This window comes from Phyllobates terribilis, unplaced genomic scaffold (assembly GCF_046119375.1).
Source record: "Phyllobates terribilis strain yellow unplaced genomic scaffold, ASM4611937v1 Scaffold_1__5_contigs__length_1240528914, whole genome shotgun sequence".
Classification (NCBI taxonomy): Eukaryota; Metazoa; Chordata; class Amphibia; order Anura; family Dendrobatidae; genus Phyllobates; species Phyllobates terribilis.
In genome coordinates, this window is record NW_027362761.1 from 247,898,744 (window position 1) to 247,923,485 (window position 24,742).

The 24,742-nt window shown below is 48.0% G+C and overlaps 1 protein-coding gene across 1 annotated transcript in view; it reads right to left on the reverse strand.

Moving 5' to 3' along the window:
- Positions 1 to 24,742, reverse strand: part of LOC141166600 (immunoglobulin superfamily member 1-like) — a 171,036-nt gene that overhangs the window by 35,574 nt on the left and 110,720 nt on the right. The window contains exon 6 of the mRNA XM_073653450.1: positions 16,596 to 16,877. Within this exon, the coding sequence (XP_073509551.1) occupies positions 16,596 to 16,877 (282 nt within the window). The remainder of the gene's footprint in view (positions 1 to 16,595; positions 16,878 to 24,742) is intronic.

Genomic DNA, 24,742 nt, shown 5'->3' on the forward strand with positions numbered 1-24,742 from the left:
AAACAAATTATCATCATGGAGCGGTGATAGAAGCTGTGTGATTGACACCAGCGCCACCTCCAATGACAATTCATTTGAGGGTGGTGCTAGAAGCTGTGGGGCCGTGCTGCTGTCACTCATCTTGTTTCTATCTCAGCCCTCATCATCAGGGAGCGACACTAGTGTCACTCACACAGCTTTAAAGGGAATCTGTCAGCTGTTATCTGAGGACAGCATGATGTAGGGGTTAAAACACTAAATTCAGCAATGTGTCACTTAGGCTGTGGGTTGCTGTTTACGTACAATGATCGTTTTATCACTAGGTGAATATGACAGCCTGGAGTACATGGCATGTGTTTCCTAGACCGACTCCATCCCCTCCTGTGATAAGCAGCTCACTGTCAATAGATAATGTACATAGAAAGCTGTGGTGTGGATGGAGTTAGCTTTCTCAGCTCTGCTTCATGCTACATCTAAAAACTTTGATTGTGTCACAACTGCTGCATCCAGTAAACTAAGTGATACATTGTTGGAATCAGGGTCTCTTTTCCTATATTATGTTGCACTCAGATGAGGCAGCAAAAACCTGTTGAAATAGTTGTTTATAGTGTGCGGGTTACTATAAAAAGGTGCTGAACCAGACCCTGCTTGGTTAAGGCAGTGATAAATGAATAAGAGGGTTATTATTAGAGATGAGCGAATCTGCCGGAATTCAATTTGCTATATTCACTCAAAATTGACTAGGAAATTTTATTCATGTTGAATCTTTTTGATTCTTATCAAATTGCTGGTAAAAGCTGTTTATTATGCTCTCAAGTCTCTCCATACCCAAAGCATAATAATTGGAGGGGTTAAAAAGTAAAAGATATACTCACCTCTCTTCGCCTGTCTTGGTGCCCCAGGTCTCCTCTGGTCATCCATTGGCTTGGCTTCAGTATTTTCTTGTCTTCAGTCTTCTTCACTCTGCGGTGTCACCAACGCTCACAAGACCTCACATGACATCATAACCATTCATCAATCCAAAATATCATGATGTTACTTGTGGCTTATTCAGCATTGGAGGCACCGAAGACTGAAGATAGAAGAAAAGATATGGATCTGGAGGGCTACTGTGCCAGGACATGTGAGGGGAGAGGTAAGCAATATTTTTTACCTTTTAACTCATCCTGGCCGTAAAAATAATTTTTCACTATTAGAGCCGATTTGATTTGAGCGAATCAAATTGCAAAAAATTTAAGTTCTGGCAAATCAGAATTCTTTGTCAAATTTGAAGCAAACTTATTTTGTCTTGAACACCAGCACCCAACCAGGACCCACACTTTCATCTAGCATTCAAGAGGAGACGAGTGCCTTGTCCGCGGCTACCGCCCCGTGTCACGCTATAAATATATGCAGTGTTGGCACAAATGTGGTAGTTGTGGTGACTTGGGATATTCTGACATTGTGGTAACATGTTACAGAGCAAGAGAAGCCATGAAGACTGATGTATAGGTTTCGGGAAAAGATTCAGCATAAGCCTATGTGCATATGGAGTCTTTATGCTTAGTTTTTGGAGCAGAAACTATTTATTATTATTTATTATACTTTTCTTACATAGCGCCATTATATTCTGAAGTGCTTTACAGACATTATCATTAGCCCCATTGGGGTTAACAATCTACTGTAAATTCCCTATCAGTAGGTCTTTTAGAGACACAAACAAAAAGTAAATTTTTGAAGAGTTTTGACCACCGGTAGGAGGATTTGGAGAATTTCCATCAGTGGCTATATCCACATGACGTCTTTAATCCGACTGTGGAGGTTCTTCTGTCGTTCTCTCGGCGGCTCCACTGCCGGCATCTTTTAGCTATATCTCCTATTAAGAGAGAGGGTGGCTGACGAGCGGGAGCTGCCTGAAGAATGAACATATTACTTCTTTTAACCATCCAGGGTTTTCGTACCCTGAAATGGTTAAAAGAAGTAACAAAAGACTGAACATGTGCATAGCAAGCTGGTTTTCCATAGACATACATATGCCTATTCTTTTGAAACATTTTTGGTAGATGTTCAGGCGGTTTACACAGAAAACCAAAAACACCACGAAAAACTCTGTCTGCACAAAGCCTAACTTGCGTGTTCTGTCACGTAGGGAAAACAGTCAGTCACAGGGAAATTAGGGTCTGAGAGAAGAGAAAGCACTATATATACTGTACAAAGCTTGATGCCTGACTAAGCAGTGTGAACAGAGAGTGTTTTATGAAATAGTGTGGGGCATCAGGGTGTTGCTGTGGCCTCTGTAACAGGAATTGAGGGCTGATGAAAAAGAGAATTGCCTGATATGTTCGGTGTTTATTCTGTTTGATTCATTTCGCAACATTCAAGAATCACACCTCATTTTAGGGTTGAAATCATACATTACATATATTCTGCTTGGTAAAATGACTGTACCCAAAACACATTGCATGTCACTGAATTTACTAATGTTTTCAATAACACTTGAACTGTTGAATTCATTTGGTCTATGATTATCCTCTTTGTTTAACTGCTTTCCGACCAGGCAAATTTTTAATTTTTCTGCTTTCATTTTTACCTACCCATCTTTCAAGATTTTTTTTTTATTTTTGCATCATCCAAGCCACATTAGGACTTGTGTTTTTGGCACGAGTTGTAATTTTGAATAACACAATTCAGTTTATCTTTTAATGTACTGAAAAATAGGAAAACAAAATCCACGTTGGGTGGAATGGTAAAAACAAAGCAAATTCTGCCATTGTTTTTTGGTTTTAATTTTTACTGAGTTCATAGTGCAGTAAAAATTACATGATTCTGCATTTCAGTATGATTAAGGTGATACAAAACCTGTATAATGTTTAATTACATTTTAGTAGTTAAAAACCATTCTGGAACAATTTGGTGTGTCACCATCTTCTTAGCCTTACCAGGCCAATTTCAATGCAATAATTAGATATTGCCCAATGCATTTGAATTGTTTAAGAGCAGCTGGTTTTAATCACTGCTATTAGAAGCAGGTGCTGGCTGTATAACAAAGCTGGCACCTGCCATTTATAGAGCAGGATTTATAGAGCCCCATTCCATACACTCAGTAAGGATGTAGCTGGACAGGTCCTGGATGCGAGATATGAGTCACCTAGGTTAACCTTGGTGATGTGAAGCCCAGAGAGAAGGTCCCAGCCACATTGAGTTGCTGCAATGTTTTTAAAAGGGACCAGATTTCTAGGTCTGGGTTTTAGGAGCAGCTGGAAGAGTTGGATGGGACTGGCTGCTCCCATATCACCAATCTAGGCTTTTGCAGCCAATTTAAAAGGCAGATGAACTATCTCAGAGGTTAGGTTGTCTGGGAGTAAAGGTGGAAAGACCTATTAATATATGTTGGTCAGACTCTGCTAGAGGCTGGCTAAGTATGGACTATACTTCAAATTGGTGAGACTGTATCATCTGAAAAAAACTGTTTTTGTTATACCTTTGTGCTGGGGAAAGGTGATTTGTTTTCCTTTAATGCTGGAGGCTTATGGACTTTATTAAACCTTCATGTTTAAGCAAGATATGGCCTGCCTGTGTAAACATTACCAACTACCAGAGCAACAGAACCACTACAATAGGTGCTGAAGTGAGGGCAAAAGTCACAAGGAGCACAGGTGACTGCTGTATAAAGACTGTATGTCTTTGGTGAAGGCAGCTTAGACTGTTCAAACAAGCCAGGGAGGAGCTAATTAAGCTGCTGGTATAGGCCAAAAAATAGCAGCAGCAAGAGTCCAATAAGCTGTTAATACAACAGTTTCAGCTGCAGCAGCATCAACAGCAGCAGCAGATGATGCTCTTTGCAGAGACGGTCCGGGAAATTGCACCTTCCCCAAGCCAAAGTGACAATACCCAGGTAACGAAGAGGGCAAGAGGGGAGTTACAGAAGATGACTCTGGATGATGATGTTGAGGTTCCTGACTTTGTTTGAGAGTGGGACGGACCGGGAAAAGTTGCCTCTGGAACATTGGGCAGAAGTTATGGCGCTATATCTAACTGGGGAACCACAGAAGGCATATTTTGACCTGGCTCTTCAGTAAGTTTGCCAATGAGTAAGGCAAACTAAAGGAGGAGATCTTGGCTCGTCTGAGGGTAACCCTGGCAGTCAGGGCACAATGGGTGCATCACTGGGATTATCGTAGGCCTCGAAGGCTCCCCAGGCTCAGATGTTTGACCTCTTGCACCTGGTGAAAAAATGGCTGCAGCCCGAGACTTCTTCCCAAGCACAGATGGTGGAAAGAATTGTAATGTACTGCTTCAAACGCTTCCTTCCGAGGCCGGTTCAATGCTGGGTTGCCTAGGGAGATCCCAAGAACACGGATGACCTGGTGAGCCTGGTGGAGAGATACCAGGCAGTTGAGAGTTCTCTGGGAAGTTAAGGGGCTTTAACATCACCTTACTGGAGTTCCCAAAGGGGGGCTGACACTCAAAATAAGGGGACTTAAACCTCATCTCTGGGTCATCCAAAGGCACAGGAGGTGTCTAAACTGTTTCCAAAAGTTCAGTGCCATTCCGTGGTCTGTTGGAGGTTGTTATGCACACGCCCGGACTGACTGGCGTGTGCGTGTTTAGTGATCCCACTGGACCATGAACCGGAGAGTGCCTGGAGGGGCGTAACTAAGTATGTACCCGATCCGACCAAGGTCGCACGACGGCTAACGACGCCTGTGCACCAGGGAGGAACCGAGCAGAGGGACCAGGTGTGACTCCAGGTCAGACCCCGAACACGGCTGTTGACCCACACTGGAGAATACAGGAACAGGCAGGTTACGCAGGCACACTTACTGGTGGGTATAGGCAGGCACGGCAGGTATGCAGACAGGCGGGCACTGGTAAGCACGACTGGTATGCAGGCAGGGAGTACTGGCAAGCACGGCTGGAGTACCGACAGGGAGGCACTAGCAGGTTGGAGCACAGACTGGATAAGGTCCAGTACAGACTGGGACTCAAGAACAGAACCGCAGATGCGGTAGACAAGCAGAGCAGAGTGAGACCGCTGGAGCGGTGAACAAGAGCAGAGCAGAGCGAGGCCGCCGGAGCGGTGAACAAGGGCAGAGCAGGGCGAGGTCGCCTGGAGCGGTGAGCAAAGGCAAGACAGAGCGAGACCGCTTGGAGCGGTGAGCAAAGGCAGAGCAGAGCGAGGCCGCCTGGAGCGGTGAGCAAAGCAGAGCAGGCAAGAACCGCCGGAGCAGTGAGCAAGGCAAAGCAGGCAGAAACCGCCGGAGCGGTGGGCAAGGCAGAGCAGAGAGAAACCGCCGGATCGGTGAGCAAGGTAGAGCAGGCAGAAACCGCCGGAGCGGTGAACAAGGCTGAGCAGAGCGAAACCGCAGGTGCGGTGGACAAGGCTGAGCAGAGCGAAACCGCAGATGCGGTGAACAGGGCTGAGCAGAGCGAAACCACAGATGCGGTGGACAAGGCAGAGCAGAGCGAAACCGCAGATGCGGTGGACAAGGCTGAGCAGAGCGAAACCGCAGATGCGGTGGACAAGGCTGAGCAGAGCGAAACCGCAGGTGCGGTGGACAAGGCTGAGCAGAGCGAAACCGCAGATGCGGTGGACAAGGCAGAGCAGAGCGAAACCGCAGGTGCGGTGAACAAGGCAGAGCAGAGCGAAACCGCAGGTGCGGTGGACAAGGCTGAGCAGAGCGAAACCGCAGGTGCGGTAGACAAGGCTGAGCAGAGCGAAACCGCAGGTGCGGTAGACAAGGCTGAGCAGAGCGAAACCGCAGGCGCGGTGGACAAGGCTGAGCAGAGCGAAACCGCAAGTGCGGTGGACAAAGCAGAGCGGGCAGAAACCGCCAGAGCGGTAAGTAAGACAGAGCAGAGATAAACCGCCAAAGCGGTGAGCAAAGACAGAGCAGAGGGGACAAGGCTTTGTTCACACGGAACAGACAGGAAGGAAAAGGCAGAACCAGATACACACAAGGTACTTGCAAAGAAGTAGCGAGTAGACTCCAAACTCACAACAGAAGTACAGCGACAACGAGTAGGAGTTAGGTGCAGGTTCAGACTGCAGAAAAAGGGAGGAAACGGACAAAGAGACAAAACAGGTAACAGGTTAGGAGACAGTTCAGACAGGAACTGTACTGCAACGAAATACAGGAACAAGCCTCGGTATAGCCAACTGCTGGTTCAGACACTGCAGCAAAAGGGAGGAAACGGACATAGAGACAAAACAAGTAACAGGTTAGGAGACAGTTCAGACAGGAACTGTTACTGCAGCGAAATACAGGAGCGAATCTGGGTATGCGGCCCCCAGAGGGCGGGACGAACAGGCTAGGAGCGTGTTCAGACTGGCCTGGAAATACAGCCTCCAGGAAGGCGGACAGACAGGCAAGAAACACAGATAACAGATCTAGGTATGCGGCCCCAAGAAGGCGGGACGAACAGGCTAGGAGCGTGTTCAGACTGGCCTGGAAATACAGCCTCCAGGAAGGCAGACAGGCAGGAGAAACAGAACAGGACCTGGCACATTCAGAGTCAAGGAGCACACTGAATGTTAAAGTTGCTCAGGCCTCAGCTTCTAGGTGAAGCTGGTTTAAATATCCAGTGACTGACAGCAATAGGCTGAGGACGCATTAGGGGTGTGCCCACAGCAGCTACAAGAAACAGGAAGTGACCGGGCCGCCGCCCTAAGCAGCCAGAACAGAAGCAAGCAGACAGCATGGAAAGAAGCCAGGCTAGCAGACTGGACTGATGATCAAGTTTGTAACTAGGATGCTTCCTCCCATCAAGCCATCCTCAGCAACGGATGAAGTGGGTGAAGTACCAGGTACAGGGTGTAAGAAAGTCTCTGTCCATTTGTTATCAGAAAACACCCCGGTGGATTCTGGAGACAACTGGAGGTTCTCCGCCTTGTTGGAGGGGTGCGGAGACACGGGGGTCATTAGTGCTTCAAAGTACATTTTGCCAAGCTTACTAGATGAAGTAGGCGCAATACCAGGTACAGGGTGTAAGAAAGTCTCACTACAATTGTTACCAGGTAGCACCCCGGGGAATATAGGAGACAACTGGAGGTCCTCCGCCTGGCCGGAGGGGTGCAGGGACTCGGGGGTAACCACTGCTTCGAAGTACACTGGGTCAAACTCACTGGAAGAAGTGGGCGAGGTATACGATACAGGGTGCAGGAAAGTCTCTCTCCATTCGTTAACAGGCAGCACCCCGGAGGATTCAGGAGGCAACTGGAGGTCCTCCGCCTGGTTGGAGGGGTGCAGAGACTCGGGGGTAACCACTGTTTCGGAGTACACTTGGTCAAGCTCACTGGATGAAGTGGGCGAGGTATCCGATACAGGGTGTAGGAAAGTCTCTCTCCATTTGTTAACAGGCAGCACCCCGGAGGATTCAGGAGGCAACTGGAGGTCCTCCGTCTGGTTGGAGGGGTGCAGAGACTCGGGGGTAACCACTGTTTCAGAGTACACTTGGTCAAGCTCACTGGATGAAGTGGGCGAGGTATCCGGTACAGGGTGTAGGAAAGTCTCTCTCCATTCGTTAACAGGTAGCACCCCGGAGGATTCAGGAGGCAACTGGAGGTCCTCCGCCAGGTTAGAGGGGTGCAGAGACTTGGGAGTATCCTCCGCCTCGATGGACGTATCGCCAGATTCATTAAAGATGGAGAGTTCCTGCTTAGGGACCATCTTCAGTCTGGTTTCTGGGAGGGCAGCAGTCTCTTCGCGCAGGAGAACTGGTGCGCTACCCACACACATCACCCATCGGGGCTGCTCCGGGACACTGGGAAGGGCAGCTTCAGCAGAGTCCCCAGGATTAGGGTCGTCGAAGACCATTAGAAAGGCCACCAGGAAGGCCTGCAGGTCAAGGACGATAGGATCCCATGCTTCCCATAGGGGGGTGACCCATTTCAAGGCATCACCCGCTAGGTAGGATAACATAAATGCCACTTTAGACCAATCGGTAGGAAAATAGAGAGAGTAGAACTTGAAATGCAGCATGCATTGCTCCACAAACGCACGGCTTTGTTTAAGATCCCTATAGTACCGTGACGGATCCGCAGGTAACGAGTGCAGAAAGCTCCATTTGAACTGGTGCGTACATCGCCTGGGCCATAGGTAGAGAATTTTTTTTATTTTTTATTTATTTATTCTTAATGCACATATTCGCTGGAAATGGATTCAAAATGTCTCAGAGAGCGAAGGGCCGTGGGGCTCAACGGGAACCATGGCCTGAGCAAACTGTTATGCACACGCCCGGACTGACTGGCGTGTGCGTGTTTAGTGATCTCACTGGACCATGAACCGGAGAGTGCCTGGAGGGGCGTAACTAAGTATCTACCCGATCCGACCAAGGTCGCACGACGGCTAACAACGCCTGTCCACCAGGGAGGAACCGAGCAGAGGGACCAGGTGCGACTCCAGGTCAGACCCCGGACACGGCTGTTGACCCACACCGGAGAATACAGGAACAGGCAGGTTAGGCTGGCACACTGACTGGTGGGTATAGGCAGGCACGGCAGGTATGCAGACAGGCGGGCACTGGTAAGCACGACTGGTATGGAGGCAGGGAGTACTGGCAAGCACGGCTGGAGTGCCGACAGGGAGGCACTAGCAGGTTGGAGCACAGACTGGATAAGGTCCAGTACAGACTGGGACTCAAGAACAGAACCGCAGATGCGGTAGACAAGCAGAGCAGAGTGAGACCGCCGGAGCGGTGAACAAGAGCAGAGCAGAGAGAGACCTCCGGAGCGGTGAACAAGAGCAGAGCAGGGCGAGGCCGCCTGGAGCGGTGAGCAAAGGCAGGACAGAGCGAGGCCGCCTGGAGCGGTGAGCAAAGCAGAGCAGGCAAGAACCGCCGGAGCAGTGAGCAAGGCAAAGCAGGCAGAAACCGCCGGAGCGGTGGGCAAGGCAGAGCAGAGAGAAACCGCCGGAGCGGTGAGCAAGGTAGAGCGGGCAGAAACCGCCGGAGCGGTGAACAAGGCTGAGCAGAGCGAAACCGCAGGTGCGGTGGACAAGGCTGAGCAGAGTGAAACCGCAGATGCGGTGGACAGGGCTGAGCAGAGCGAAACCGCAAGTGCGGTGGACAGGGCTGAGCAGAGCGAAACCGCAAATGCGGTGGACAGGGCTGAGCAGAGCAAAACCGCAGATGCGGTGGACAAGACAGAGCAGAGCGAAACCGCAGATGCGGTGGACAAGGCTGAGCAGAGCGAAACTGCAGGTGCGGTGAACAAGACTGAGCAGAGCAAAACCGCAGATGGGGTGGACAAAGCAGAGCAGAGCGGGCAGAAACCGCCAGAGCGGTAAGACTGGCCTGGAAATACAGCCTCCCGGAAGGCAGGAGAAACAGAACAGGACCTGGCACATTCAGAGTCAAGGAGCACACTGAATGTTAAAGTTGCTCAGGCCCCAGCTTCCAGGTGAAGCTGGTTTAAATATCCAGTGACTGACAGCAATAGGCTGAGGACGCATTAGGGGTGTGCCCACAGCAGCTACAAGAAACAGGAAGTGACCGGGTCGCCGCCCTAAGCAGCCAGAACAGAGGCAAGCAGACAGCATGGAAAGAAGCCAGGCTAGCAGACTGGACTGATGATCAAGTTTGCGATCTTGCATAGTGGGAGATGGTGCCCTATGCAAGAACGCCGCCAGGTATGTTACAGAGGTGTCATGCCCCTGGCCATATAGCCTCCTGGTGTCCCATGACCTCAGAGCTGATGGACTGGAGTATAGGCTGGCACAGCTTCTACCTTTCCAACCCTGCCTGCAGCGATGTTAGTCACCACAGCAAAGGTCCCCAGGTGTGCCAGGTGATGGTAAATGGTGTGCCAGTGACTGGACTTCTGGTAAGGGCAACAATTCCACTTTTGCTTGTCCCTGGGAACATAGTGGGCATAAGGTGTATTCATGGGGACACAAAGAACTATCATGTGGCCCCAGTCGATATGAGCATTAACTGTGGTATTGTGTCTGATGAAGTCGGGGTGGTCAAGGACTTGTTACACCCAGTGATTATAGGACGTGACTTTCCTATGTTTTGGGACTTGTGGGTAAAAGCAGCATCACCTGGTCATTCAGTTGACAACCAGGTCGCAACTAAAGAAACCTCGTCGCATGTCGTGTTTCCATTTTGTGTGCTTGCTGGCGATGAGGAAGAGGAGGAAACATCTCATGATGCCAGCGTCCTTGAGCTGGAGGTGTCCAGGGAAAATTATGGAATTGCCCAACTCAGGGAACTAACTCTGTAAGGTGCCCTTGAAAATGTGACTGTGTTGAATGGTGTTCCTCAGGAGCTGTGGGCTGATACCCGGTACCCATCCTTTGCCAAAAATGGGGATCTGTTATATAGAGTGACCCGCCAAAGGGGTGTGGTTATAGAGCAATTGCTGGTGCCAGGGCCCTATAGATGCAGACTGTTATATATGGCTCATTCTCATGTGTTGGGTGGGCTTCTGGGGGTAGACGAGATCCTCCAGAAATTCTCCTGGCCCGGTTGCTACAGAGAAATCCTGAGATACTCTCAGTCCTGTCCCACATGCCAGCTGACACCCTTGGTGACCCATTTCCGCAGTCTCCTAGTTCCGTTCCCCGTCCTTGAGGTTCGTTCGAGTTTATCACGATGGATTTAGTGGGACCTCTGGTAAAGTCCGCCAGAAGACATTAACAAATTTTAGGGGTCCATGAATATGCTACATGGTACCTGGAGGTGGTGCCGTTAAGAAACTCCTCTGCTAAGTGTATTGCACGAGACCTGGTCCAGATGTTCTCTCCAACTGGCCTGCCAAAAGAGATATTAACAGATCAGGGGACACCAGTGTTGGACTGGGGTGTCTGGGGCCCACAGCAATATGCAAATAACTGTTAGCCGATATCCCTGTTATAGTGGAGCGTCGACTGTAAATCACAGGCGGCTCCTGCACATATACTGTGCACATGCTATAACTGGGATGTACAATTACGGCAGTTTGCATAAAAGGGGTTCTTTGGTTAAAACAAGTTATCACCGATCCATGGGATCCACAGGATTGGTGGATGTTTGGGTCCGAACATTAGAAAACGTACATATTGGAAAAATGGGGAAGTTTTATCCATGTCAGGACACTTATCCCCATTTTAAAATGCAGCTGCAGGTGGGTCTGACCGCAGCTCCATTCATTCTCTTTGGGGCTTCAAGAAAAAACACAAGAACAGCCACTGAGGGAATGAATGGATCAGTGGTTAAGTCGCACATGAGCTCCAGTCTTATGGGGATAAAAGCTCCACATTCTACCAATCGGTGCGGGTTCCAGAAGTCAGACCCTCACTAATCAATAATTTATCACTTATCCTGTGGAGAGGTGATTAATTGTTTTCCCCAGAGAACCCCTGTAAGTGCATCTTGTTCCAAGTATTTAATCACTAATGGAAATAAAGAATCTTCTCCTAATTAATATCATAGAGAACAAATGACACAACACAATCCACTATATCAACACCAATAGTACCACATACAAGAGAGAAATACTACCACACCATGACTGGACTACATATTACCAAAACATAGTGACTGAATAATACCACATACATGGAAGAAATACCACCACACCATGACCAGACCATATATTACCATCACATAGTGACTGAATAATACCACATACAAGGGAGAAATACCACCACACCATGACCAGACCACATATTACCACCACATAGTGACCAAATAATACCATATACAAGGGAAAAATACCACCACACCGTGACCAGACCAGATATTAACAGCATATAGCGTCCAAATAATTCCCCATCATTTCTCTCCCCCACCTCCATCATTGCTCTCCCCCATCCCCATCATTGCTCTCCCCCCACTTCCTCCATCTTTGCTCCCTTCCATGCCCATCATTGCTCTCCCCCACCTTCTCCATAACTGCTCTCCCCCACCTTCTCCATCATTGTCATATCTCCCCCATCTTCTCCATCATTGTCATATCTCCCCACCTCCTCCATCATTGTCATATCTCCTCCATGATTGCCATATCTCTCCTACCTCCTCCATCATCATTGTCATACCTCCCCCACCTCCTCCATCATCATTGCCATATCTCCCACCACCACCTCCATCATTATTGCCATATCTCCCCCCACCACCTCATCCATCATCATTGCCATATCTCCCCCCACCACCTCCTCCATCATTGCCATATCCCCCCACCTCCTCCTCCATCATCATTGCCATATTTTCCCCCACCACCTCCTCCATCATCATTGCCTTATCTCCCCCCACCTCCTCCGTCATATTGCCATATCTCCCCCCACCTCCTCGTCACCATTTCCATATCTCCTCCCACCTGCTCCATCATCATTGCCATATTTCCCCCACCTCCTCCATCATCATTGCCATATCTCCTCCACATCCTCCATCATCATTGCCATATCCCGCCCTCCTCCATCACCAGTGCCACGTCATATCTCCCCCCACCTCCTCCAACACCATGCCATGCATATCTCTCCCTACCTCCTCTATCACCATCCCATGCATATCTCCCCCCACCTCCTCCATCACCATGCCATGCATATCTCCCCCAACCTCCTCCATCACCATGCCATGCATATCTCCCCCACCTCCTCCATTACCATGCGATGCATACCTCCCCCCACCTCCTCCATCACCATGCCATGCATATCTCTCCCCACCTCCTCCATCACCATGCCATGCATATCTCCCCCTCCTCATCCATTGCCATGCCATGTCTTCCCCCACCTCCTCCATCATCATTGCCATGCTATATCTCCCCCCACCTCCTCCATCACCATGCCATATCTCCCCCACCTCCTCCATCACCATTGCCATGTCATATCTCCCCCCACCTCCTCCATTACCATGCCATATCTCCCCTCACCTCCCACATTGCCATGCCATATCTCCCCCACCTCCTCCATCACCATTGCTCTCCCTCATCTCCCCCCACCTCCTCCATCACCATTGCTGTCCCCATTTCCCCCATCTTCAGTCCAGTGTATTAGTTTTAAAAAAAAAACACTTACCTCTCAACCCTCTCCCCCGCAGCATTGTCCTCTGCCTCCTGCCCGGTATCTTTCTCCCTGACATAGGCTCGCGCTGCATGATGACGTCATCAAGCAGCGCGAGCCTGTGTCAGGGAGGAAGCTCCAGACATGAAGCAGAGAACAGATCCCTCCGCTCCGCTGCCATTTTCCTCCTGTTGGCAGCGGAGTTGGAGGGTTAGCTCCCTGCCCACCGCACAGGATGAGGGAAATCTGGCCATGGGCCCCCCGAAGCATGGGGGTCCGAGAAGCAGGCCAGATTGCCCTCATCAGCCGCACTGCAAAGGCCCTTCTGACCCTCCGGGCCCTAGCAGTGCGGAGCGCCGGCGGCCATGTTAACCAGGGCCCCCCGTGCATCCTGTTCGGGGACCCGATGAGGACCCGGGCCCACCGGAGAATTCTCCGGTGTCCCGGTGCCCCAGTCCGACCCTGGGGGACACTGTTTATTTTGAAAGTCATGAGGGAGCTATTTAAGAAAATTTCACAGTTCCGGACCTCGGTGCACCAACCACAAATGGATGAATTGGTGGAAAACCTTAAAATCCATGTTAAAGAAGGTGGTAGACAAGGACGGCCAGGACTGTTACGGCCTACTTCCCTATATGTTGTTCTCCATCTGAGAAGTTCCCTAAGCTTCCACAGGTTTCTACAGGTTTGAACTGCTGTATGTCCAACACCCCTGTGGACTCCTGGATGTGGCAAAAGAGACCTGGGAAGCTGAGGTCACACCCTACAGAAGCGTGATAGACCATGTGGTCCAGATGCAAGACAGGACTGCCAACGTGATGCTCATTGTGAAGGAGCGTCTCCTCAAGGCACAGGAGGCACAGTCAAGGGTATATAATAGGTCAGCTTGTGTGACACAGTTCAACCCTGGGAATCGGGTACTTGTGCTGGTACCAACGCCGGAGAGCAAATTCCTGCCCAATCCCCTATGAAGTGGTGGAGAAGGTTGGCGAAGTCAACTACAAAGTTCACCGACGAGGGAAAGGAAGCTCTACTGGGTTTACCATGTTAACCTGATCAACCCTTAGCAGGATAGGAAACCCACAGAGGCTCCTTATTTGCTCGCCAAGTCTGAAGTCAACATGGAAGATGTCAATGTGGCAGAGACTTTGTCATGCTCCCAAAAGCAGCAGTGCCAGGAGTTGTTGCACTGGAACAAAGACATGTTCTCAAAATCAACAGGTTTTACTCATGTTTGAGTCAACCTGAAGCCCTATCGGACCCCAGAAGCCCGATGAGAAGTGATTTCAAAGGAGGTGAAGCAGATGTTGAACCTGGAAGTCATTGAAGAGTCCAAGAGTAGCTGCTCCAGTCCCATAGTACTGGTGCCAAAGCCAGATGGGAAGTGGCACTTCTGTAACGACTATAGGAAGCTCAATGATGTCTCGAAGTTCAATTCCGACCTGATGCCCAAGGAGAAGCTTATTGATAGGCTAGGGTCAGCTCAGTACATCACTACCCTGGACCTCACAAAAGGAAATTGTCAGATTCCCTTCTGCCAGGAGGCAGATGTTTCCAATAAGGCAGAATGCCTTTTGGGTTGCAGGGAGCCCAGGCCACCTTCCAGAGAGTCATGGATCAGATCTTAACACCCTACACAAAATTTGCAGTACCCTACTTTGATGACATTGTGATATTTAGCCAAGATTGGGGAGGTCACTTAAACAACGTCCAGGTGATACTTGTCGCCCTAAGGAAGGCAGGCATTACCATCAACCTGAAGAAATGCACCATGGGGATGGAAGAAGCCAAGTATTTGGATTATGTGGTAGGGGAGTGATCAAATCCTAAATAAGTAATACAGAGGCAATACAGAACTGGCCATAGCCTTTCTAGGCATCGTGGGCTAATACCGAAGATTTGTACCTAACTTCACCCTGATAGCAGCTCCTCTTACGGACCTCCTAAAAGGTACGAAGACAGTTATGGCTAAGTGGTCCCTAGAAACTGAGGGAGCCTTCCAAGAGCTGAAACTAGCTCTTTGTAGGCAGCCCGTGTTGGTGGCGCCAGACTTCTTCAAACAGTTTATAGTCCACACGGATGCGTCAGATGTCTGGCTGGGCACTACATTGTAACAGAAGGAAAATGGAGAGGAACACCCTGTCATCTATCTGAGTCAGAAGTTGCCTCACTGTGAAAATAACTACTCTATTGTAGATAAAGAAGGCTTGGCTATCAAGTGGGCACTGGAGGCGATAAGGTACTACTTGTTAGGCTGAAAATTTAGGCTAGGATCATACCATGCCCGCTGAGATGGATGCGTGAAAGAAAAGGCAACTGGCTGGGCACTACATTGTAACAGAAGGAAAATGGAGAGGAACACCCTGTCATCTATCTGAGTCAGAAGTTGCCTCACTGTGAAAATAACTACTCTATTGTAGATAAAGAAGGCTTGGCTTTCAAGTGGGCACTGGAGGCGATAAGGTACTACTTGTTAGGCTGAAAATTTAGGCTAGGATCATACCATGCCCGCTGAGATGGATGCGTGAAAGAAAAGGCAACAATGCGGGGTAATTATGTGGTTCCTAGCTTTACAGTATTTCAGCATCCATGTAGAATATAGAAAAACAAAAGACAAGCAAAATACCCAAATAACTGGAAGTAAATGGATAAATCGCCAGTGTATAAAAGTAATAATAAATAATAAAGGGTATTTAGTTAACATAATTTTGATCAAAATAATAAAGAAGGCTTGGCTATCAAGTGGGCACTGGAGGCGATAAGGTACTACTTGTTAGGCTGAAAATTTAGGCTAGGATCATACTATGCCCGCTGAGATGGATGTGTGAAAGAAAAGGCAACAATGCGGGGTAATTATGTGGTTCCTAGCTTTACAGTATTTCAGCTTCCATGTAGAATATAGGCCTGGGAAACTGCATGGAAACGCTAATGCCTGCTCCGGGTACAGTGTATCTTGGCAGAGGGTGCTCAACCCCCCAGCTTTAGGTAGAGCACGGGGGTATATGTAAGGATGCAGCTGTGTCACCTAGGTGGTTAGCCTCAGTGATTTGAAGCCCAGAGGGCAGGTTCCAGCAACATTAGGTTGCTGCAATGTTATTAAAATGGACCGGATTTCTGGGTCCGGATTTTAAGAGCTGCTCGAAGAGTTGGGTGGCACTGGCTGCTTCCATGTCTTCAATCTAGGCTTTGTAGGCCATTTAAAAGGCAGCTGAGCTGTCTCAGAGGTTGTCTGGGAGTGAAGGTGGAAAGACCTATTGTTGTATTTTGGTCAGACTCTGACTGAACCCCCACAATTCTTACCTGATGTAGGGCAAACATAAATGTGTTATGTTATGAAAGTGTTAAAGGGTATTTCCCAACATTGAAATATCTCTTATGGCAATGATAAGTGATGTACCTCAGATTGTTGGGGTCCAACTTCTGGGACACCACCGATCCTAAAAACAGGATTCTGAAAAACTCTGTCCAGATGAAGCTGTGGCCAAACACATTCATTCTCTGTAGGCTGTTCTTGGCTATCTCCATCAGTCTCAAATAGCAGTTACTACTCCATTTTAATTAGGATTTTCAGAGCCATGTTCTTGGGATCCGACCTCTCAGTCAGAAGCTTATTCAGGTCATGAACACTTTCGAACAAAGATATTAAATCTATCTCACCTTCTAATGTCAAGAAGATCTCAGGACTCTTAGATGATAGGATTTCCTCTCCTAATATATTTACGAAGCTTCTGCAGGAGTAGCATCCGTCAAATTCAGGACTGTAGTTAATGACAAATTGATTTTGTTGCCTAACTGAGAAAATTTCCCCTCCGTTTCGATACAAACGATATCCATGGATTAGGGTGAAGGAAGGATTTGGTATCTCACAGACAATCTCTACTTGGCCACTTTGATTCACAATATTCTTTCCATACCTTAAAGATGGAGTTGGAGGCATGTCTGAAAAATAGAAAAAAATATTGTATGATATGTGCAAGTAGGTTTGGGCTTCAAAGTTCACTGAACCAGGTGACAAACAGCATTGTACCCCAAAAACAGTGGATGGGAAATAATGAGAAAATGTAACAATGATAATTACAATGGCATCCTGTTGTAACAATTTGTTCCATCTATGCTCTCTCTGCTGCTCTCTAAAATATACTGATCTTCCACACATGCAGTGCACTGTATCCACATAAGTCCCTCTTTTCACTTCTCCAATGTACTGCTCACAAACTCTACTTACATTCTTAAAAATCTCAAAGCCATCTTCTTCCATCGTACAAACATAAGAGACGCTCTCACATATCACAAACCATCTGGTCACTCTCTCAATACTCCTGTTAGTTGCAGGAGATATTTCCTCTAATTCTGCCACATCATGTACTACTAAAATTAACTCATGTCCTGCTTCACACAGAAAGCCTGCTAATCTCATTAACATTCATTACATGCCTTTTTTGTCTCTTTAATTGTGCCCTTTGTAATTTACGGTCAACATGTAACAAACTCCCTTACATTCACGCCTTCTTCCATTCTAATTCTCTTAACCTGGCTCTCACTGAAACCTGGATCCAGAAGTCGGATGCCGCCTCCGCTTCTGCTCTCTTGTATGGTGAACTATGTTTCTAATATCCACATAATGGAAAACAGACATAGTGGCAGTGTTAGTCTGTTTCTTTCATAAAAATGTGCATTTCAGGTCCACCAGGTGCCCTTCCATATCATTTCTTTATTTGAGGTCACACTGTCAGACTTTTCTTCCCTTTCTGCCTGCGAGTGGCGGTTCTGTACTGCCAATTGGCCAATCCCAACTCTTCTTGGATCATTTTGAAACCAGTCTTCTACACTTTCTATCCTGTGACATTCCCACTCTTATCATGGGGGGCGTTAAAATACCCATTGTTAGTCCTCTCTAACCATCTACCACACATTATCTATTCGTAACCTCCTCTCTAGGCCTTTCACAGCATGCTAACTCTCCTACATATGAAGATGGGAATACACTGGACCTGGTCCTCTCCCAGCTCTACTCAGTATATCATTTTGCCAAATCCCCTCACTCACTCTCTGACCACAACCTTCTTTCCTTCGTTGTCAAGATTTATCCCTCACTCACGACATTCCTACATAATACACATATAGGCTATGTTCACACATGTTGGGCTTTTTCGGCGTCACAAATCTGCAGCAAAACCCAACTCTGGAAGGAAATCAGCTGCGTCAAAAACACAGGTTTTGCTGTTTTTTTTAATGCGTTTTTTGTGTGTTTTTTCAGCTTTTTTCACTGTCCTGCCTCTATTTATGCATGTACATAGTGGGGGAGGTGAATTGTTCAGGAATAGTTTAGACACTGGCAGTGAATTGAGTTTGTATGACACTGTTTACTTTCACACTATGGGGTCTGCCATTGAGTTGCTCAGAGCATTGTTCAATTTCACACCTCTTTGGGCCACAGTAGTTCAATCTCACAGGTAGCTCAGCTAATGTTTACATGTTATACATCACACATTTAATTACACTGTACTAATACAAATAACCATCTCAGTGACCAAGACCAGATTGTAAAATCACAAAAATAAGTTTCACATTCTGCTGTACTTGCTTATTTTCACTAAAAATGCAGCAAAACCTGATAGCTATGTTCATACATCATGTTTTTTTCAGTGTTTTTTCACTACTCATTACTTCCAATGGGTGAAAAACGCTGAAAAAACGCTGAAAGAAGTGACATGCTCTATTTTTCAAAACCCAACCAAGACACAAAATACACAACAAAAAAAAAACAAGATGTGTGAAAAGAGAATTCTGGTTTCTCATAGACTTTGCTGGTACTGTAAAACGCAGAAAAACCCAACATGTGTGAACATAGCCATACTGTAGAAATCTATGTGCCATCAATACCCAGCAACTTATGAAAAATTTACAATCATCATTGGCCACAATCTCTTTAATGCATTATAATAAGACAGTGGAAAGTGCTCTCTATTAAGCTGTACCTCCTACATGCAAAACAACCCAGCACACACAATGGCAATCCTGCCATGCAACATACATATTTTCTCCAGTGGTGCTCCAGGTGTGCTGAATGTCTGTGGAGAAAATCACTGCTGGCTGAAGACTTCATCCATTTTAAGTTTACATTCAGAATATACAACCTCTGCCCTTCATCTCTCTAAACTGTCACCTGTACCTCAAAAACATCTCCATCTCTCCAACTTTTCTTGCATTTGACACTGATAAAACTTTTACTGTTGCTTGGATTCATTCGCTTCTGGACTACTGCAGCTCTCTATTAATTGGTCTCCCTCTTATTAAACTCTCTCCTCTCCAATCTAGCCTGAATGCAGCGGCCAGGTCATATTTATGTCCACCTGCTACACCGATGCTTCCACCTGTGCTAGTTATTGCACTGGTTGCCCCCATGCTACAGAGTTGTCTGCTATAAACTGACCAATCACACTCACAAAGCTCTCCACAATTCTGCACCGCTCTTCATCTCCTCCCTCATCTTTGCCTACCACTTTACCAATGCTCTTTGCACTGTTAGTAATTTAAGAATAACAATTTCTATAAACCAAACCTCACTGTCCAAGACTTCTCTCATGCTGTGCCAGTTCTTTGGAATGCACCACCAGATAATTCTCCACTGTTTTAAGCATGTTCTAAAATCACATTTTTTTATACTTGCCTGTCACCTCACCTAAGTTATGTAATTTTTCTCCCTAACTTTTCCTCAGAATTTGGTCCCTTCAACATCATCGTGTGGCTTCACACCTTCCATGCACACAACAGCACCTAGTATCTGTATTTATGCAGATACTTAATGATGACTGGTTAATACTGTGTTTTTGGAATACCCCTATTTATTTATTATACTGACCATATATGAGAAGCACTTTTTACATTGAGCCCTCCCCTATTTCCTGAAACAAAAAAAAAAGAAATGAACTGGAATATAAGTTGGTGTGCATGCAGCGTGTAGGCGCATGTTCATATGTTCACACTGGCCACTAAACGGACAAAACCCAAGTTAAAAACATAATAAATAGTGATGGGCGAGCACTAAAATGCTCGGGTGCTCGTTGCTCGGGTCGAGCACATTGGAATATTCGGGTGCTCGACAAGCGCAACGAGCCCAATGTAAGTTTATGGAAAATGCAAGCATTTTTCAGGCAGCTCCCCCCTACGGTCTGCAGAGGGCCTAAAAATTGCCCAAATCAATGAGAACAGTGCTCAAATGGCATGGGAACAGCATGGGGAAGACCCCTGGAAGCATTTCTGACTCCCAGATCACTGCTGTCAGCAATGTTGTCAGAGGTATTACGCCACTTTTACGGACTCACAATAAAACATACAAAAACGAAACCAACATGGATTTTCCTGGGAAATATGTTAAGGAACATCTTTTCCAGGGTAATGACTTGCATATAAGGCAAAATAAATAACCAAAAACAAAAATACTCCTCCACACCTTGGGCTATGTTCACACGTAGCGTTTTTTGATGCGTTTTTGCACATTTATATTGCTTTCAATTGTGACAAATGCATTCACCGGGAAATGTCATTTTAACATTTTACAACCTTATCTGGCCATGTGGTATGTTAGACATGATCAGGCACATCCTGTTTCATTTATGAAGGAGGGACTCTGAAAGTCACAAAGCCTATTTTTATAGGGCCATCAGGCGGCCTTTACTATTCTTAAAGGGCCAGCAGTCGGCCCTCACTATTCTTAGAGAGCTATCAGCCAGCTATGCCCAAAATTTGGACGCACCCCTATACCCCTTTGAAACTTTGGACGCACCCCAATACCCCTTTGAAGAGACTTAGAGGAGGGCCTCCTGAAAACAATGTTCCCATTATTAGGAAGTGGGTCTCCCATACTGTTTGCATATGCAGTGAATGCAAAGGCTGCCAAAAATTTGGATCTACTCCAATGCCCCTTGGAAGAGACGTAGAGGGTCTCATGAAAAAATGTTCCCATTATTAGGAAGTGGGTCTCCCATAGTGTTGGCCTCTGCAGTGACTGCAAGGGCTGCCAAAAATTGGGAGGCACTCTAATGCCCCTTGGAAGAGACGTGGAGGAGGGCATCATAAAAAAAATGTTCCCATTAGAAAGGAGCGGGTCTCCTATACTTGTAATGCCCATGCACTAAGTGTATAGGCTGAAAAACATTTACTCCTGGGGGGTATACATGAACATACTGTATAAAATTTTTTTTTACAGGCATCATAAACACCCTTTTAAAAAATTATGTGGGTGTTGCATCACGGACCACGGTCACTCTGGTGATATGGTGGTGGAGGATGAGGATGAGGAGAAGGAGGAGGACAAGAGCAAAGTCAGGAAGCGTATACCCATGTGTGGGTGTGAAAAGGTGCATGGGAATACACCTCCCAAAAAAAGACACTGGATTTGAGTTCATGTTACGCTGCTATCAGTTGGTGGTGTTGAGAAGACTGACCCAATATACCCTTTGTTCATTTTTATGAGTCAGCCTATCAGCATTTTCAGTTGACAGCCGGATGTGCTTATCAGTTATAATTCCGCCAGCGGCACTAAAAACCCGCTCTGATAAAACGCTAGCGGCAGGGCAGGCCAGGACCTCCAAGGCGTAGAGAGCCAGTTCATTCCATGTATCCAGCTTGGATACCCAATAATTATAAGGCACAGAGGAATCAAGGAGGACATTGGTACGGTGGGCAAGGTACTCTCTCAGCATCTTCCCAAACCTTGCACTCCTTGTGGGAGTACCCCGCGCCTCAGGGTCTGTGCGATGGGAATGGCTGAGAAAATTCTCCCAGAACTTTGACAGTGTTCCCCTGCCTCTGCTGGATTGAAGTTATGTCTCTCTCGTCTGTAGTCCTTGGTTGTCCAACGAACTGTGACCTCTGCCGCCAGCGTTTTCAGATGGGAATTTTTTTAATAGTTCTGCAACAAGGGCCTTCTGGTACTGCCCCATTTTTGTAGACCTGTCCACCTCAGGAATAAGAGATATAAAGTTCTCCTTGTAGCGTGGGTCTAGAAGTGTCACCAACAAGTAATGACTGTCACCCAAAATTTTGAAAACGCGAGGGTCATGGGAAAGGCAGCATAACATAAACTCAGCCATGTGTGCCAGACTGCTAACAGGCAAGACTTCCGTGTCCTCACCAATCGGAAGACTGACCATGCTCTCCTCCTCCTCCTATCTGTTCTCAGGCCATCCACGCTAAGCAGACAGTATGACAGTAGTACCGTCTATTGCGCATGAAACTAGCTCCTGTTCTTCCTCCTCCTCCTCTTCCTCATTGTCACCCAATCCACGTTGGGATGAGATGAGGCTGGGCTGTGTGTAATCACCCTGTATGGTTCTTTGCTCCATCTCATCGTGCTCCGCCTGCAATGCATCCTCTTTGATTGTGAGCAGAGTGCATTTCAGAAGACAGAGAAGTGGGATGGTGACGCTAATTATGGAGTCATCGCTGCTCACCATCTTGGTGGAGTCCTCAAAGTTTTGGAGGATGGTACATATGTCTGACATCCATGTCCACTCCTGAGGTCTTATGTGGGGAGTCTGAACTGAATACCAACGGTCTTGTTGATGCTCGTACTCAACAACTGCCCTCTTCTGCTCACGAATCCTTCCAAACATCTGCAGTGTAGAGTTCCAATGCGTGGGGACATCACACACCAGTCTGTGAGCCGGAAGCTGCCAATGCTGCTGAAACACGGCAAGGGCGGCGAAAGCTGTAGATGACTTTCTAAAATGGGCACACAGGCGGCGTACTTTAACAAGCAGATCTGGCAGCTCCGGGTAGGATTTGAGAAACCGCTGAACCACGACGTTAAGCACATGGGCCAGGCATGGTACGTGTGTGAGCTCGCCTCGCCTCAGAGCCGCCACCAGGTTCAGGCCATTGTCACACATGACCATGCCTGGCTGTAGGTTTAGCGGTGTGAGCCACAGATCTGCCTGCTTTCAGAGCTGTCCACAACTCTTCAGCATTGTGCGGTTTGTCAGCTAAGCATATTAGCTTCAACACAGCCTGTTGCCGCTTGCACGAGGCAGTGCTGCAGTGCTTCCAGCTTGTGACTGATGTGGTCATTTTGGAGATGGAGACTGAAGAGGACGAGGAGGCTGAGGAGGATGAGGTGCAGGAGCTGTAGACTGTGGGGGCAACCCTGATTGACCTAGGGCCCGCAATCCTCGGTGTCGGAAGGACGTGTTCCGTCCCAAGGTCCGACTGGGTCCCGGCTTCCACTATGTTAACCCAGTGTGCCATCAGCAAGATGTACCGTACCTGCCCACAAGCACTTGTCCACGTGTCCGTGGTTAGGTGGACTTTTCTGGTAACTGCGTTGTTGAGGGCACAGCTAATGTTTTGGGACACGTGTTTGTGTAATGCGGGGCCGGCACACCAGGAGAAATAGTGGCGGCTGGGGACCGAGTACGGAGGGATGGCCGCCACCATCAGGTTGCGGAAAGCTTCCATCTCCACGAGCCTAAAAGGCAGCATTTCGAGCTCAAGCATGTGTGCATTTAGTAGTGTGGCCTGTGTGGCGTTGGCTGCTTATTTGCCTCTTGCGTTTCAATGACTGGGGTATGGACAACTGAACGTTGCACTGGGACAAGGACATGGACGTGCTTCATGATGCTGCTACTTGAGAGTGTGCAATGACAGGTGCAGGGCAGGAGGCATCTTCACATGCACCATGGACAGGGGATTGGCTTGCATGCACATCAGCGGAAGAAGCAGTGGTGCCACCCGCAGATACTGTTCCTGGACCCTGGATTTTGGCCCACAAAGTAGGGTGCTTTGCTTCCATGTGCCTGATCATGCTGGTGGTGGTCAGGCTGCTAGTTTTTCCACCCCTGCTGATGCTGGCCTGGCAGATGGTGCAAATGGCCTTTTTGGGGTTATCGTCAGAGTCTTTAAAAAACAACCAGACTCTGGAAGACCTAACATTTGTACTGGAAACCCTTCGTGTTGGTGTTACGGGGAATGGTTGCTTGCCTTCTGTCTGCGGCCACCACACTGCTTCTTCCTGCCTGTTGGGGTGTGGCGCCCCTGAGGGTTCAGCCGCCACAGAGGTACTGCACATAACCCAGAGGTGTGGTGTCTCCTTCTCTCAGGTAAGGAGGGAGTGCTGCCCGGAACCCCAACACCTGCATCCAACACTACACTGCTTCAGGTCGGCTGGAGGAGCAAGACGCAATGTATGTTTTCTGCTGAGCCCTGACCCTGGCTGGAGTGGGGGAAACCCAGAGGTAGGGGGAACCAGTAGTGGGTGTGGGTGGAGGAAGTAGTTAGGGGGAGCACTTTGGTAGGAGTATAAAATAGGGAAGCCATCTTAGGGTGGCAGATCAAATCAGATCAGTCAGTGGAGAGGACAGTTCAGAAGAACAGTCTGGGAGCAGAGTCTCAGTAGGAGCTCTGCTCCACAACTAGGGCCTAGTGATAGAGGCCCAGGAGGGGAGCAGAGGAGTAGGCTCCGTTCTAAGAAGGGATCCTAGGGGGTACGGCGAGTGCAGGAAGGCACCCGTACGCCCCGCATCTGTCAGAAGACAGAGGGATCGTAGGCCGCAGGTAGGGGACTGGCCCCTGGCCCAGTCGTGTACTTCAGGTCTCGGCTGGAAAAAACGGAGGCTTCTGGCTTATATAGTCGGTTGCCGAAGCCGCATTCTAATCCCCAGGAGGGTCAAGCAGGTCCGGGATCCGACGCACAGGAGGGACTTCAGAGCACCCAAGCGGGATTGAGAGTGGGCAGAGCAGGGCAGGAGGGAGAAAGACCCAGCGTGAAGTCGGTCTAGCTAGGAACACGTGAAAGTGGTGTTCTG